At 38.7% G+C, this 18394-nt stretch overlaps 1 protein-coding gene across 18 annotated transcripts in view; it reads right to left on the reverse strand.

The window, feature by feature from the left end:
• ANKS1B (ankyrin repeat and sterile alpha motif domain containing 1B) overlaps nt 1-18394 on the reverse strand; it is a 1096782-nt gene that overhangs the window by 48911 nt on the left and 1029477 nt on the right. For 9 of the 18 annotated variants that reach the window (XM_043562277.1, XM_043562276.1, XM_043562274.1 and 6 more), the window contains 3 exons: nt 16594-16668; nt 10237-10365; nt 8027-8098 (listed from right to left, as the gene is read on the reverse strand). In XM_043562277.1, coding sequence (XP_043418212.1) covers nt 8027-8098; nt 10237-10365; nt 16594-16668 — 276 coding nt within the window. Of the gene's footprint in view, nt 1-8026; nt 8099-8618; nt 8710-8778; nt 8799-10236; nt 10366-16593; nt 16669-18394 lie in introns of those variants that run through there. The other 9 variants (XM_043562285.1, XM_043562284.1, XM_043562283.1 and 6 more) reach the window with 4 other exon arrangements.

Here is an 18394-nt window from a genome sequence, read left to right on the forward strand (position 1 = left end):
TTCCAAAGTACATCCTCCCACTGGCAAGAGAGAGTAGAAGTAAAGTCAACATCTGTGAGCATAAGTGAATAATCTCTGGGCTACATGCTAGGATAGTGGTGAAATGGTGGTTCCAACAATGAATATTCAGCAGAGCAATATATCTGGACCAATGACAATGGACTCAGTATGTTTAGAAAGAGAGCTTCCGTGGGCGTTAAAGGCAGAAGAGGGCCATGAAACCTTTCAGTGATGTGCAGTAGTGAGGGTGTATAAAGATGATATAGGATGAGATGATCAGAATTGTTCAGTCTTCCTTTGGGAGGACCCCTAGGAAATCACTCACAAAGCAAAAGTACAAGTGAGCAAAGCTTAGCAGTGAGCAGTTGGAAATGCTGTTGCCTTGTGTATACTGTTATTTTAATATACACTCATATTTATGGGCTTAGACCTGTACTGACCTGCAGTACTTGGGAGGGAGCAAAAAATGAAATATTTTATTCCTCCCTGAAACTTGGGCAAATGGAGACTTTTAAAAAAACAGCTGTTTGCACATTTCTTCCAAGCCTGGTTCCTAAGTAGTAGTCCCTGAAATGATTTCTGGAAACCATCCTAATAGACAGGAGTTGTAGAAGGAACTAAACATGACTTAAGTTTTGAGTCTCTTCTTTTTCTTTTTAAAGTTTCTTTTTATTTCTTTTGAGAGAGAGAAAGAAAGAGAGCACACAGCAGAGGGGCACAGAAAGAATTCCAAGCAGTCTCCATGCTGTCAGCATAGAGTCTGATGCTGGGCTTGAACTTACAAACCACGAGATCATGACCAGAGCTGAAATCAAGACTCAATGCTTAACCAACTGAGCTACCCAGGTGTCCCTAGTTTGAGTCTCTTGTAAGAGCATAGAGACAACATTTCCATCTAATTCTAAAATCTGATTTCAAGCATTCCAATCCATTCTCCAACATTATTATTTTTTTTGACAAGCACAGAAAAAAGACAGTCTTCACACTTCAATCAAGGTACATTTGGAAATTTATAGATTTGAAAATCCAACTTTAGAATTGTTTCTAGATTGGAGTTTAAAAATGAGACAAGGTCAGGGGAATGGATTCAATAAGAAACCTGAACTATGGTGTCTGAACTATCTAAGCCCTTTGGGAAATAAAGATTCCCTAATTTAAATTTGCCAGATCTGCTTACTCCGGACAAAAAAAAAAAAAATATATATATATATATATATATATATACATACATATACATATATATATATTTCCTAATTTGCATTGAGAAGGCGGATTTCTACCTGATTGTAGTTGAAAACAGGTATTTTTCTTTTCTTAAAAGAGAAATTGCCTCGAGCACAAACACCTGTGAACAATACTCATCATCAACTATGGGATTAGAGAAAGATTTTAGAGTATGAAATTGAATATAATAGCCTACCTCTTATAGTAGCAGATGTTTCCTAATAGTATATTTAATTAGGGAAGTGACTGAATACTGTATATTAGTGATAATTATACCCTGAGGCAAAATTCGGGGCTGGGGGATGGGGTATGTGTAAGTCTCGGGAGGCAAAAAGGAATAGTAGAACGTCATCTGGCCAGAGCAAATCCCTCATTTGAGCAACCACTGTGCGTCTTAGAATCTTTGAAGTGGGAATTACTCATACCAAAGAGAACACTGAAAGGCCAAAGCAACCTATTTATTGCTTTGTAAAGTTCAGTCCTGTGAACACATTATTTAAAAGAGGCAAGCTAACTCCCAATCGATTTAGGAACAAGTTACTTCCCCCAAAATATAAAACTGCAAAATTACATTTACCATCTTATCAACAGTTTCCCATCATTTTCTCTTCCTCTTGGTGATGGCCTTTAAAAACTGGAACTAAGGGGCGCCTGGGTGGCGCAGTCGGTTAAGCGTCCGACTTCAGCCAGGTCACGATCTCGCGGTCCGGGAGTTCGAGCCCCGCGTCAGGCTCTGGGCTGATGGCTCAGAGCCTGGAGCCTGTTTCTGATTCTGTGTCTCCCTCTCTCTCTGCCCCTCCCCCGTTCATGCTCTGTCTCTCTCTGTCCCAAAAATAAATAAACGTTGAAAAAAAAATTTTTTTTTAAATAATAAAAACTGGAACTAAGGGGCACCTAAGTCAGTCAAGTGTCCGACTCTTGGTTTTGGCTTAGGACATGTTCTCAATGGTTCATAAGATTGAGTCCCATGTCAGGCTCTGTGCTGACAGCACGGAGTCAGCTTGGGATTCTCTCTCTCTGCTCCCTCCATCAACCCCCCCCTCCCACGCATGCACACACTCTCTCACAAAATAAACATATAAACATTAAACAAAATAATAAGAGTGCAGGATTCCTAAGTTTTTGAATACTTTCTTACATACTGTGAATGCAGAAAACCAGGGTAACGACTGCAATACTGACATTATAGTTGAGTAAAAAATAAATGAAATAATCCAAAGCAAATCTATCAATTTACTTGTTCAAATATTTTGGAGGAAGAGGTCAACGTGTTTTGAGGTTTTAGTGAACTAGACCCTTTACAGGCATCACTTTATTGATCACCATCAAAACCACCCTAAAGGTAGCTATGTTATGGCAGGTCCTGGGGTGACAATATACATGGTTCCCGCCCTCTAAGGGAACGGGGCATGAGCAACCAGGTTTGTACAGTGGTGAAATGAGGTGTGACAGAAGGAAGGTTCTGTGTTCCATGGGGAGCATGTTGGGGGCATCATATTCAGGATCCCAGAGCTAATGCTTCCCCTCAGGAATCCTTTCAGAAATGAAGCCTGTCTCTGAGCACAGATTTAGCTGGAAAACCTAACTAGTAACATAAAAGGCAGCACTAAATGAATATGTTCAGATCAAATAGATACTTGTTACAACTTCTCACATGTTACTAATATATGTTTTTAGACTTTAATTTTAACAGAAATGCCTGTAAAGCTGTCACAGTAAAGGTAATAGGCAGCCAAGTTGTACTACTGAAGAGCGAAATAATTCACAGAAATCATTCGTCTTAAAAGTATGCCTCAATATCAAGGCATATCTAATCTCTTGGGCTTTTATTAAAGAAAACTCTGAAAGAGAAGACAAAAACTGCAATTCTACTTAAAAAAATTATCAGGGTTTAATGTAAGTTCCTATTGATTCTTCTTCACTAAACACAATTAAGAAGATAATTTTAAGAGGGTGTGGATCCAGGAAAAAAAAAAATCTTAAGACGAAAACCTGCATACAAATATTTATAGCGCCTCTGTTCATAATTGCCAAAATCTGGAGGCAACCAAGATGGCCTTCAATAAGTAAATGGATGAACAAACCGTGGTACATCCATACGATGGAATATTATTCAGCGATAAAAAGAAAGAGCTATTGGGCACCTGGGTGGCTCAGTCGGTTAAGCATCCGACTTTGGCTCAGGTCACAATCTCATGGTTCATGAGTTCGAGCCCTGTATCGGGCTCTGTGCTGACAGCTCAGAGCCTGGAGCCTGCTTCACATTCTGTGTCTCCCTCTCTCTCTGCCCCTCCCCTGCTCATGCTGTCTCTGTCTCTCTCTTTCTCAAAAATAAATAAACATTAAAAAAAAAAAAAAAAGAGCCATCAAGCCACAAAAAACATAGAGGAAGGAAGCTTAAAAGCATATTGCTAAAGAAATGAAAGAGGCCAGTCTGAAAAGGGTACACACTGTATGATTCCAACTATTTGACATTCTGGAAAAGACAGAAGACAGTAAAAAGGTTAGTGGTTGCCAGCGGCTGGGGGGCAGGGGAGAGGAGAGATGAACAGGTAGAGCACAGAGGATTTTTAGGGCATGAAACAATTCTTTGTGACACTGTAATGGCTGCATTTGTCAAAACCCCAAACACTGTATAACACTGAGAATGAACTCTAATGGAAACCACAGACTTTAGTTAATAACAATATTGTTCGTAATTGTGACAAATGTACCACATCAATGCATGTTAATATGCGAAACTGGGAAGGGAATGGTGGAGGGGGTATGTTCAATAACTGCACTTTATGCTTAATTTTTCTGTTAACCTAAAACTGCTCTAAAAAGTAAAGTCTGTTAGAAAAATTATAAGGCAGTTTGAAGAGGAAAAAGGCTGGCTGACCTGAACAGAATGATGTGAATTACTACCATCTCACATACATTAGCTTATGATGGCCTATTTTTGACTGAAATAATATGAGTATAATAAAATACCAGGACATTAGTGTAGAATTATCTTGGTTTCAGAAATGGAGGGGACCTTAGGGATGAATAAACAGGCTTAGATAAACTTAGAAATTAACCAATTGTGACCACCAAACACTCCAAATGTTTCTGAAGGGGGAACATTGTGTTTGGTTTGTGCTGGGGCAAAGTACATGTATTTAAGTATTATGGAAAAAAATATAGTTGCTTAGGATGCAAGAAAAACTCTCTTAAAATTATTTAGGTTAACATATTGGAATGTACTCCAAATTACTACATATATCTGTACCTACATGGTTTAATTTAGCTAATTTTACAGACTCTTTGAGGGTTCCTAAAGCTGTCTGTCAACATAAATGATCCACATTTTCAGCTATTTTATTTTGTTTTTAATTTTTTTTAAGTTTATTTCTTTCTCTTCAGAGAGAAAGAGAGGGAAGGGCAGAGACAGAGGGAGAGAGAGAATCCCAAGCAGCATCTGCACTGCCAGCACAGAGCCTGATGTGGGGCTTGAACTCACAAATGGTGAGATCATGACCTGAGCTGAAATCAAGAGTTGGATGCTTAACCAACTGAGCCACTCAGGCAGGGACATTTTCAGTTTATTTTCAAACTCCGGGCAATAAATGTTCCAAGGGCTCATTAGAGAGGTAGTGCAGCCTAGGGTTTGGAGTTCGGTGGTGGAGCTAGATCACCTGGGTTCAAACCCTGGTTGCACTGCTTGCTGGCTAACCTTGGGTAAGTTACTTAACTTTCATTGGCTTTTGTTTCCCCACATGTAACATGGGGACAGTAGCAATACTCACTCATGATTAAATGAATTAATGCACATAATCACATGTGCAGGGCCTGGTCTACAGCTGTCAAGTGTTAACTGCTATTAGTATTGAAAAACTGATTTTAGGAGACCATGCTTGCAGGTCACTTTGGGGATCATCTGTGATGATCCTGCAGGTTGATGGAAACATGAAGACTACACTATAGTGAAACTTCTCCTACTTTGGGGGAATTACATGTTAACTTGTAGGATTTCTCTACTGAACTGTGAACTCAGGGAGAGAGCCAAATCTTAGTCATCTTTGTTAACAAAGTACATTAAGGAAGCATTTCTCAGAATAAAGAACCGTACTGATTTACTTCTTACTGGGAAAGAAATTTTAATTTCAGCTAAAATGCATACTGTTGAATTGAAAACGTCTTTTTTTTTTTTTTTTTTACACCCAAAGAGTTAAAAACCAGGTAAAGTTTTAATCTACAGTAATTTGGCCGAATGATATTACTACATATCAACTTCTAAGATCACCAGTCCTGAAGTATTTCCCCTGGGTAGACCTGATCATTCTGGGACTTTTGACTGCAATGCTACCATGTTGAAAACAGATAAAACAGCGTCTTGAAGTTCAAACTGAAAATTAACTGCCAGTTGAGATCCACACCATTTTCAGTTGGTGAGAGTTCTAATTCACAACACAATAGTCCCAGATAACAGCAAACCTGAGTTTCTCCTTTTGAAAGGCTCTAATAAATCCACTGAGTGCAACTTCAGCCACTGTACCAAAGACTGATACTTATTTAATCAAGATGGGAGATAAGGGTTTGTGATATTCTAAGAAGCAATGAAGTCCCTATTTTCATGTAAACTACCCCAAATAAACACCAAGGGCAGCAAACCAGAAAAACCCCAATGAACAGAAGAATGGCTTCTAAACAGAAGGCCTTTTCTGTTTCATTTTAAGCAACAGACAAGTATTTAACTAAATTATTCTCCGCTGACACTATTAAAATGGCTTCCCTGTTATCAGAATGGAATTTCAGATCCACTAATTTCAAGAAATTGAAATTCAAATCACAAATCTGGTTTTAAATGGTGCTATGTGCTGTATGCACTATTTATGCGGATTACAGCATCGAAGTAGCTGGACTCAGATAATTGAGTTAATAGCATTAAATCAGAGATGCCAAATTAATTTCTTAGACACGTTCATAAATAGCTCTAAAATTATTATGAGGCTTGATGATTGAAAAATGTTCCCATTTTATTGTTCACTGGTGACATAATTTAGAGCGGATATATATTGAGAATACCAGATTCCCAGAATTATAAAACCGTGAACCAAGACCCCTACAGGGCACCTCGTCCCATGTCCTCATTTTCTAAGTAAGAAAACGAGGCCCAGGGGAAGCAGGCAAGTGCGGTAGTTAAATGCTGGAGTCAGATCTGCGTTCTAGTTCCAGATTGGCAAGTTATTCACTATGTGACCTCGGGAAAGTTACTTAACCTCTCTCAGCCTCAGTCTCTTCAAGAGTAAAGTGGGGGTAAGGACACTACTAATCTCTAGGTTTGTGATAGGATTCAGTGGGATAAACACACAAAGCACCCAGCATAGAAGACTGGCACATTTTACCTACTTGGTAAATATTAGCGGTTATTATTATTATGACTAAGAGTGACTTCCACAGCATGTAAGCAGCAAGAAAACCAGAACATAGAGTTCCTGACACATACCACAGCTTTTTTCATCTAAATATAGTACCTGGGATAAAGATTCTTTGGCACTGACAATAGAAGTATAACTCTACATCAAATAGAAGGATAACTATTTTCAGTCTTTCTGTTACTGAGCTGATCCAAATATTAAATCAGTGATCACATACTGAGGTCTCAGTTTCATGAAGATTCACACACCCTCAGCCTTCCAAGAGCAATCAGTATTACATATTTGCCTTCATAACTGTTTTAGTTTAATTCAATGCTTTTAAATATTTCCCACCCAACACTGCTCATATAAAATAAATGATGATGGAAACTGGCCGCAAATAAGAGTTAGGGTTCACTTGCTGACAAACTTAAATTTGAGTGTTAGTTGCTATATGGAGTAAGCCTACTATTCTCAACGTTTATTTATTTTTGGGACAGAGAGAGACAGAGCATGAACGGGGGAGGGGCAGAGAGAGAGGGAGACACAGAATCGGAAACAGGTTCCAGGCTCTGAGCCATCAGCCCAGAGCCCGACGCGGGGCTCAAACTCACAGACCGCGAGATCGTGACCTGGCTGAAGTCGGACGCTTAACCGACTGCGCCACCCAGGCGCCCCAAGCCTACTATTCTCAATCTGTACTGTCAGTCAGCGCCACACCTCTCTATATATCTGCTATGGAGGAAGCAAGAATAAAGGATACAGAAAAAAAAACAAAAGCTAAAGTGGGTGTGCAGCAGGAGTAAGACTTGGTCTGGCTAATACAGCTTCCTAGGAACCCAGCAATCACCAATCACAGGCATTTGCAATTGCCCTTTTTGTCAACGTTTACTGCCCTTACATGATTTAACTCAGAGTTGAATGGTTTTTTTTTCTTATACTAAAAAACAACAACAACCCAGAATAATTAAGAATTAATACTCATAAAGAACATTAGCTTTATATAATGTGCTCTCAATACTTTAGCATTTGATAATTTTTTAGTTAACTGGTGGTCTTTACAGTAAATGTTCTCAGACTGACAGGTAGGTGCTTAAAGCATTTTCTTGCAACCAACTAAAGACCATTTTTCTCAATCTGGAGAATGACCAGTGTATATACAATTAACTTTAAATTTTTAAAAATAATAAATGTAATATGGCACAAATACATAAATATATCCAACGGATATCAACTCAAACTACAGTGAGATAAACTCAAGTATAAACATGAACAAAGCCCAAACACCTTTTTATGGAACAGCAATGTGATTCAGCAGACCAACAGATGAAGAAAATAGTCATTTGAAAAGTGGCAATTTGTAACCATACCCGGTATTTAGTATTTCAGCGACTAGAAATAAAATTGTTTGGCAAACTTACCCTCATTTTTGCACAGGCATCTTGGGTTGATTCTGTCCCTCTGAGCTCTTTTATCAGCATAGAACCTAAATACTAAAATACAAAACATTTCAATGATTTATGAAAAAGAGTATAAATATGAGTTGCGATTTAGAAACCAAACTGTGGAAGTCCTATTGGCTGGGTTTCCTGGCTGAAAGTTGCTGAATAACTTTAAAAAACTAAGAGTAACTAATCCTAATAAATGCCTTTAGAAAGAGAATGCCGTAGAATTAACTACAGTTCTGAGGGCTGTAAATTGCTCTTTATAATAAAACTGCAGCATCTTCTAAAGATGCCATCTTTCAAATCATATTTAACTGCAAAATGGGGGCATCTAAAAATGTTTTCCTTTTTTTTTTTTTTTTTTTTTTGAGGCAGCAATGTCTGCAAAAATAAATCACACTACTCTCTACGTAATTACAGGGTTGTGTGAGACAGCTGAGAAGCTAAGCAACATGCACCCCATTTGGGCTGACTTGGCTGCGTAGGTAATTAACGTTAGGCTGTTCTCGGGCGGAGACGCAGTTTGGGGTCTTTTCATTCACAGCTGCGCGCCCCGTGGTTGATCCACCTGAGAACGGGATGGGCGCGGGATGGGAGCCAGCGGGGAGGGAGAACGGCATCTCGGTTGTTCCCGAACAGAAAGAGTTCAGTCCCTGCTGCAAACCCACACGGAGGGCTGAATGGGGGAGGGGGAAGATGAGAAAAGTCTCCTCCCAGGAATGACTAACCACCTTGCGGTTAGGTGATCAGATCCAATACCGCCTCGGGACAAAACGCCACTCAGGCTCCATGTTCTAGCTGCGGGGCAGTTTGTAGCAAAATGCCTCTTTGCCTTTCCACCAATAGACTCCTCTTCAACTCTTTGAAGCTTCAGTCGGGTTCCTTTGTCATTTTTTTCCCTCCCTAATCTCCCTCAAAAAAAAAAAAAAAGAGCTCTTATGTGTTGTTGTTGTTGTTGTTTTAAAAAAGTGAATTAAAATAATTATTTTCCTGACATGACTGAAGAAACGCTGGCACTCCGCAAAACCGCAGTTGGGAATCAGGCCTGCAAACCAGGAAATTGCAGACTGGAAGAGGGTGAGCCCTTAAGGGCTGGAGAGCAGAGGGCGTGGTTAAGGCCTTGAAAGGAGAGTTTCCAAAGGCTCAGGGATTTGGTGTTTGAGCTTTGGAGGAGGAAGGAGGCATTTCAGTCCTACAGTTTTGGAAAGATTACTGCTGAAATAAATCCAGTGCTTCACAATAAGTAGGCAGTAAAAAAGGGATAGATAACAAAATGAAAAAAAAAAAAAAAAGGCCAAATTGCTATGCAACAACCAGAATGCCCACATCTTAATCAAATTAGGAAAAATGACTTCGGTGAAGTTCTTGTTTTTTAAGTTATCAGAGAAGTTTACCCTAATTGAAACATTTCTTTGTAAAAGAGGTGATTATCCTTCTCCAGCTGTAGTCATGACAACCACCACCTGCCCCCGCCCAAACCTACAGTATTTTTTCAACACCTCCCTGTTTATATTGCATTTTCAGCTAAGCCTGATTCTCTCTTCTATTAGAAAAAAAATACCCAGTATTATAATTCTAGTGAAAAAATCTGGTAGTAGAGCCAATGTTTTGAGATCATTAGTGAGTGAGTGGAGATGTCTGTATGTGCTATATACTTCTATTCATATCCATTTAAAGATCATGCTTTATCTCATTTAAGATATACAACTATATACAAAATAGATCTTAAGCTCACAAGATTCAAAGGGATTATAAAGCTCTATTTACTTGGACTTTCTCTGTATAGAAAAGGCTACTTTAAGAATAAGAGAAGGGACAGGGCACCTGGGTGCCTCAGTCAGTTAAATATCTGACTTTGGCTTGGGTCATTGACCTTGTGGTTCATGAGTTCGAGCCCTGCGTTGGGCTTTATGCTGATAGCTCAGAACGTGGAGCCTGCTTCAGATTCTGTGTCTCCCTCTCTCTCTGCTCCTCCCCAGCTCGTGCTGTCTTTCTCTATCTCAAAATAAATAAGTAAATAAGTAAATAAATAAATAAGACATTAAAAAAAAAGAATAAGAATGGGTGAATACTTTAAGAGTTTCAGCAGGGGACATTTTGGTATATTTTCAACATAAAAGTAAACAAGCCAGAAACACACCCTCTATCCCCTCTGGAACCCAAATATTGAATTCATAGTAACTTACAAAAGCTTTGTAATCACACGATTGGAAGATGAGCTTTTCTGGGTGGTGTTGCCAGTACTGTACTGGAGTGGAGGCTGTGGCTTCATTTGGAGGTCGCAAGGTAATGGAAGGTTCTCCCCAGTCTCCTGTCTGAAAATCACATTTATTCTAGACGTAATATGAGCAGTTGGCCAAGTTCATTCCCTATAGCTAGCCTGAGTTCTTCTTATACATGTGTGCTGGGATGTGCAAATGCATTTGGGTGTATTATGTGCACATAAATACTTTTACTGTTTATTACGGTTTTATATGTGGTAGCATCATATTTCCCAAAGCTGAGTTAATTTTTGAGGTGTGAAAGAAGTTACTCCATTTTTAGATTGACGCCCTAAGCTAAGTAATTTTAAAATAAAACATAGAGATCTTCATAAATGAGGCACTAATTCATAGTTTTCTGTCACAACAGAAAAGAACATACAACTTTGAAAAGACTTTTCTGTTTTTAACCTTGATTATTTGAAATTTTTAGTTTGAACTGCTTTTACATTCAGAATACACAGTTCCATGAATTTCAGTTTCCAAATGTGACATGTACTGTGTTCTTGGGATAATTTTATATCTCTGGAGAAAAGGTAGTAAAAGTGTGACTCTAAACAAAATTTTAGAAGAAAAATTACGAATGGATGACTAGTTTCCCTCATCTGAATTCATTTGGATTGATAAAATGCCACTGTGACTGTCTTGGATGTATTCAGCTACCTTTCTCAGAAAACCTAAAGCACACATGAATAATAAACACTTAAATACCAAGTTTGGTCATATGTGCAAATGATTCACAAATACAAGCACGTGCACATATGATGGCATATCATATAACGCATATGCCCACTAAGACCTGAGACAGAAGGACATCCCGTAGTTTCATTTACCGTTTTCCATGAGGTTAGCCTCATATAACGGTTTAGTGTGAGCATCTATGAAGTGAGAGGTCCATGCTGGCAGGTGTTTGCTGGGCTCTAGTCCAATTTAGGTATTATATATGGGAGATTTCTCACTCTCTTCCCTGAAGATTCTCATTTCATGAAATTCAGCTCTTTGTTCTCAGATGGACATTAACAAAACTAGACAACAGGCAGATTTCCAAAGCCACTCTCTTTTAACCTGGATTTGGCTGGTCTTGTAGAATTATAAGGAATTACTCTTCTCAGGAGTTGAAAGAATACAAATAGGTCTCATGAACTCCAAAAACAAGTAAAACTTTGGTTAGAGACCAAGTTTCATAGAAGTACTAGCAAATAGGTTGATGCTGTAGGGTTTCTTAAAGAAGATCTTCAAGGAGTCTAGGATAAGAATGCAAAATTGTGGATGGAGATGTATGTTTTGGGGAAGAAAAAGTCTACAGCTTTCATTAAATTCTTTGAAAGGATCAGAGACCCTAACAGGTTAAAAACCACAAGTCTCCAGGAATAGCTTAAATAGGATGTGTGTTTTGGGGAAGAGGACCAGCATTTCAGTTTTCTCTGTTCGGTCTGGACTTACATGAGGTGGCTGCTAATGCTGGGAAGTGGTAGGCATAGGCTTTGCCTTCGGAAGTTTCTAACAGGCTCTGGAAAAATGGAAGAAAATTCTAGAGCCCCTCCAGAATGCCTTTTCACTGGGGCAGAGAATGTGAAGCTTTTCTCTTTGAGATGGGTCACTCCTAATCTCAGGAAGAGCAACGTTAGTATCATGCTAGCTCATTAGTTTCTCACTGGAGTGTGTGACCTATCAGATTTTCTCGAGCTCTCCCTCACGCTCTAGTCTAAGCTATTCTTTGTACTTGAAGATGGCTCGGTTCTCCTGTCTCCTGTCTGTTGATACAGTTAAGACTTTACCTGGAATGATTACTTTAGCATTTTTGTGTGCCTTAGGACCCATCCTTGACTCATTCTTGAGTTTTCTCTTTATATTTATATGAACTTTTATTTTGTAAAAGCAATGACTGACTTCAATTAATTTTAGGAGTAAGTTTTCCTCTGGCTGCCTATTATGATCTTCTCTTAGCCTTCTCTTTCAAACATCTGGTCTTAATTATGTCTCTAGTCTTTAATTCAACGGGCTGTAATTTGCTCTTTAAAAAAACTAGTAAAAATTGAAAATGTAGGAAATGTGGATTTTGATATTATTTTGAAGGTGAGTGTAATAACCTTTAAGTGATAATACCTATAGTTAAAAGCTCTGGAAACATGCAGCTATGAGTTCTTAACTAAAAGCTCTCCCCAAATCTGGCAAGTCCTCTAATCTGCCCCATTAACCTGCTTCCCGCCCCCCGCCTCGATAAAGCAACAACAACATAGCAAACAGGTGTTGTACATTTAAGTCACAGGTAACACTGTTAATGGAACAACAGAAGTTTGCACGCAACTCCGTGGAATGATACAAAAAGAGGAGCTCGTTAATGTTATAAGATCCTTCGATCCAGTGTTTGCTGAGGTGACAACTTAAACCAAGCATCAGATCTTCACATGAGACCTGTCATAGTTCAGCTGGGTACACCTTGGCCGAGCTCAACAGGCAGTTTTCAAAACAGTCTGAACAGACATGGCAGGAGATGGGGGTACCACAGGTTGCGGGGCAAGGGTTGGGAATAGGGCTGGGGGTGGGGAGAAGTGGGGAGAAGCTGGGGTTATGGGGACATTTCAGGTATTAGTACATTAAGCATGCAAATCATATGCAAACTCATTCTCTAACTGTTGAATTAACTCAGGCACGTTTATAACTAAATTTCAATGTGAGTTCCGTACATTTAAAGCAGAACTACAGCCAAATGCTGATCCAAATATTTACATCATCCACATAAGTCGTAGCAGCCATTTTGGGAGTAACAAGCCCCAGCACATACCAACTCAGTCTGGAATTCATCCCGACCTCTTATTTGATAACCACTTGAAGAAGTTCGTGGCACATCCATTTAACTCTGTTTAGGCAGCGCCATCATCTGCTCTTCTATGACTCCACTTTGTCCAGAAATCACAAGCCACCTGCTTTGAATTCAGAATGATCTGACAGGGCCTCCCCTACGTGCTATGGGGGAGGGAGGAAATTATAGGGAAGATAAACACAGTCCTTACTTTATTTTCTTTGTGGCCTTGAAACATTGCTCCAGTCCAAATATTTTTAAATTCTCTATACAGACTGAATCTATCTTTCTGGAAATAGACACTGAGTTTTGTCACATTTAGGACCATTTGCAGAAATTCATTTTCAGATGAGGGAAAAGTGTTGCTAAGATTGAAGGTATAAAAAAATAAATTTATTTTCTTCCTGGAAATTCATCAACTTATTATTATTGTTTTTAACCTTGGATCAAAGAATATTTATGAGACTCAATTTATAGGTGTTGATTCTTCTCTTTGGAGTTAATTTTATGAGAATGGACAGACTTGGTGACACATTACTACAAAGGGCAGGAATGGCCTTGGCCTTTGGGTTTGTTCCAGCTTCAACGGGTCAGCTGACAGTACAAGGGTCCAGAGAACAAGGGTGCCTTTGGGCTCACCCACCTCGGAGGCTGGACTGCAGCAGGAATGAGCTAGGGAGGAACTGAGTAGGGCAGTATATTGTATGGAATAGCAAAAGAAACCAAAAAGCAAATTAGGGTTTCTTCCTTAGCTACAAAATAATTCCACACTGTGAGGCCCATTGTCAGGTCTTGCCAAATAGTATACTCATATCAAGATGGAACCTGTATTTCTTCAGGTAAATTAATAAAATTAATTTAATAATTTCCCAGTTTTTAAAAAACGTTTAATATGAAAAAAAAAAATCAAACAGATGTTTTGCCTCAAAAAATGGTTTATAATCAAAACTTACATAATCAAACCTTATCCTCAACGAACAGATCTGAACACAGGTAACAATGACGCAGCAATATTTAAATAGAATAAAAAAATACAAGAGGAAAAGGTTGGGGTAAAATTCCATCTTAAACTGTTACTGACTGACAGTACTCCTTTAAAGGCGTCAGCAATTACAGAAGAGAAATGATTCAAGGCACTCTTACTAGATGTCTTCAGGCTACTTTTTTGAGCTGAAAATACTTACACCTTTCCTTTATGTTCATGTATTGAATGATCTTAATATTCCAAGTATTTGGTCATGGCTTAAAACCTCATTTACTTGATATGTATGTGCCTATGTACGTATGTATGTATAGGATATTACCAACAAAACAAAGGAAAATTAACATCATTAAGTGTCCTTTTGAGCTCAACTAACCTTTGAAGATAAAGGAAAAACATAATTTGAGATTAGAGCTTTAGACGGAAAATTGATTCTGTTGAACGGGTATTTACCAACTGCGAACCAAAAGTGCATAGTCTGGCCGAGTTTGAAGGACAGGTAGGCCATACTTAAATGTCTTTCATACCACCAGCTGAAAGGTATAAAACCACTAACTGAATTTAGTATCTATATATACTAAGTAGTATATATACCATAGAAAAAAACTCACAGAAGTCTACCGATAGATTTTTATTGGATGGCAGAGTCTAAAATGCAGCTTTTAAACTTTGCCTTATTTCAAAAGATGGTAAAACCGTATGACTTTTAGTTCATATGCACCAGATTCATAAGGCAAATGCTAAAATATCATAGTGTGTAGCTTTCTCCCTGCAAACTGGAAACTGAAGAAACTCCATATTCTATATGCTCCGTGCATACAAAGGGAAACACTGTCGATATCCTCATTCTCTTCTTGATAAAAAAAATTTCCTAAAGATGTCAGTAAATAATTACGACTTAGATTATTATCACCTAGATTCCTAACATGAACAGAAAGGTACAGTATTTTCCAAGCCTTGTATTATTCTTTAAAAAATTTTTTTTAAATTAGGATTTAATTGATTTTTTTAAATAGAAGCTTTTAAATCTTTTATACTAGGAACTGTTTCCACCTACCTGCTTATAAATTTAGTTCTGAATATTAACAAACATTATTCTCTATTTCTTCAGAACACTTAATGAAAAACTAAAATGATTTTAAATGACAACTGTTATTTTAAGGTTTCACTTTCAATAATTCTGACAAATATCAGAGATGGGCTACCCAAACATTCATAAGTTATACATGATTACATGTATTTTCTGTCATCTCTAAGGCTCTGAAGAATGTTACATAGAGCTCTATGCTTATAAATATGTATACATATATTTGGATGTGAATGTAAAGAAAGGCCTCCTACAAACATTCACACACACATAAAAGGAGGATGCCACAACAGTTGTTTTAAAAATCTTCAGGAATAAAGAATGCTAGTTTGGTCAAATGCAGTTGGTTATACTAAATTTGTTCCTTTTGATGATAAAGAGCAGAGATGGCCACTTCTGAACATGAAAAAGCACTGGTTAGCATTTACGGGTTCGGGAGGGACCACTGGTTCACTGAAGCATCAGTACCAGGCAATGTAGAGACCCCAAGATCCCAAGAGCCAGAAGTCCCATGCACAGGAGGGGTGTGCCTGATGTGGCTCCCCTAAAAAGGCCCTCACATGCCACCCCGAGAGCTCTGCTTAGTGATTCTCAACCAAATGTCTCAACCTCTCAGACAGCTCAGACAGCAGGCTATCCAATGGCAAAAATTTATTCAACAGGATGTGAAAACAGGATTGTATTTTAAAATACAAAGCAGAAAAGACCAAACATGAAAATGTCTACTTTCCAAACAAAAAGTGATTTTTTTAAAGTATGCAAAGGTAAAATGTGAATATTTGAGCTCAGTGTAAAATGGGTCATGATTTCAACACTTTCCAAAGATCAATTCAGAATCGTCAAATGGAAAAAGGCTGAGAACCACTTTGTAGCCGTAACAGTGCAGCTCCTGGCTATACTACTCCCACACTTGCATAAAATGTATACAGAATATCATGCAAATCATACTCCAATATTTCTCACAAGTAAAGCACACGAACCTTTGAGAACTGTTAGACACAATGGGTTGAATAGCCCATGGACATGGGGAAGTACAAGATGAAGAAGAGTAACACCGATATATACATGTGTGTGTGTATATATATATAAATATATATCAATTTACCCTTTTCCTTCTTCCTGTAAAAGCAAATTAACACAGACACCTGGGATGAAAGTCAAAACTCACATGGGACAGATTTTAACTGCAGACTTTAAAACCAAGTATGTTTCTCATTTTAGGACAATGTTTGCACGTCAACTAGTCACAAGGCACAGTGAATGAAATATAATAGACAAGATCTCAGGAGTCATTAGACATCACGAATTTTCTGCATTGCCCAGGACACAGTACCTGTAGCTATTGACAACACTTTGCAACACATTACAGAGCGCAAGTTCAGGAAAGAAAATAACCATTTGTAACCTTACATTATGAACCTGATGGATGGCTGAGAAAGGAAATCCAGCGTTCTGATTCGTCCATATCTCACAGACAGACGACTGCTGATATAAACAGAAAACTATCTCATCTTGTCAATATTTAGAACATGGCAGCTACCATGGTAGAATCAAGGAAAGGAAGGAGGAACATAATAAAAAGCAAAGAATCACATTTCTTAAACACTGACTCACGCACATACACACACACGTGCACGCGCACACACAAACTCAAAAAATGTTTTAGGATGCCCAGGTTTAATAATTGGCTTCCAAGTCATTCTTTTGCTTAAAGGCATTTTGGGTTGGCTGAAGGGGGGGGGGTAAGAAAAAAAAACACTTATGCATTAGTTTTATATCAAGGGAGATTACCAATAAATGCACATCTTGGAAAAAGCAAACTGTTTTACATTTGCCAAAGAGAACGGAAATATCTTCCCTCTTCACATCATTCATTTCAGAGGATAAATAGTTTCATGAAGTTCAAGATGGGGAAAAAAGCCTTTAACGCAGAATAAATGTTTTTATTTTCTTATCTTCAATGACCAAAAGCAAACAATGCAATAAAATGACTTTCCTGACTTAGTCATTGCTCCACTTGATAAACCTAGAAGATCCTTCTCCCTCCGGAGTTCTCAAGGGCAAAACTGCGGTTGACATGGAAAGAAGCATCAGTCTGCCACTCAGCAGTGGAAGTGTGTGTGGTGGGGGAGGCAGGAAGGAGATTAGAGCAGGGAGGGGTTGGGGCCAGGAAGCCGGGGTCTGTTACTGAAGCAGACGCTTTGGTGAACAGCACTGGGGAGCCTAATGAGTCAGCTCCGTGATCTCAACTCTCCACCACACCATTAACAATTAAATAATTAACAATTATTAAAAGGCAATAATGTTTGCTTAGAACCAAATGCCAAACTAAGTCCCCTCCCGGGAATTACAGCAGAATCACCAAATAAAGCGAAGAGACTCCTGGCTTGATCTTTATAGAGTTCTTTTCCTGAATTCCATCATTCTAAAAGACACCATGAAATTGAATCACAGAAAATGGCAGCATGCCTAAACTTACTCAGTAAGCACTGTGAACATCCCCAGAATTCACAAGCAGGCCGTACAAAGATCATGCAGGAAGGAGATAAGAACATAACCACAATATGGTTTAGAAGCCCAGCAAAGAACAATCGCATCAGCAAATGAATTATGGAAAAGAAACTTATCCCTGGCTAAATGTCTTCCCTACCTCCACCCTCCCAAAAATGCTCACCAGAAATTTAACATCTCTCTGTCCAGTTACAGTGGCATGTCCCACCCACACACAAACATCTTTGCTTTCCATCCCTTCTGTCATCTGGATGACTTGCTGGGGACGGATTGTTAGGTAACTGGCATTTCCTTAAGGAAGTAAGATCCCTGGGGGCCTGACCAAAGGCAACTTCAACCACCTCCCACTTTAAGTGGTTTAACCAGGTTTGCTACTCTCAGCTCCCTCTCTCAACTCCATGCTATTTCCTCCACAGGGGATCTTCCTCTTCCTACCTTTCAAAAATTAAAACTCTAGCAAGCTAAGTGTTGCCCATTAACCTCCCAGCCTCATCTACAATAGCTGCCATCTGATTTAAATATACTAACTCCATGCTTTGGTGGGACTGCCATCTTAACTGGCATAAAACATACTTCTAGGATATCCTTGACCTTTTCAGTACTATCATCCACAGTTCTGAGCTAATTCTTTTACAACTTTCAGAGACTTTTAGTCTCTGAAGTAACCCAGGGACCTTTTGTCATCTGCCAGATGAAGGCG

The sequence above is a fragment of the Prionailurus bengalensis genome, chromosome B4 (assembly GCF_016509475.1).
Source record: "Prionailurus bengalensis isolate Pbe53 chromosome B4, Fcat_Pben_1.1_paternal_pri, whole genome shotgun sequence".
Classification (NCBI taxonomy): Eukaryota; Metazoa; Chordata; class Mammalia; order Carnivora; family Felidae; genus Prionailurus; species Prionailurus bengalensis.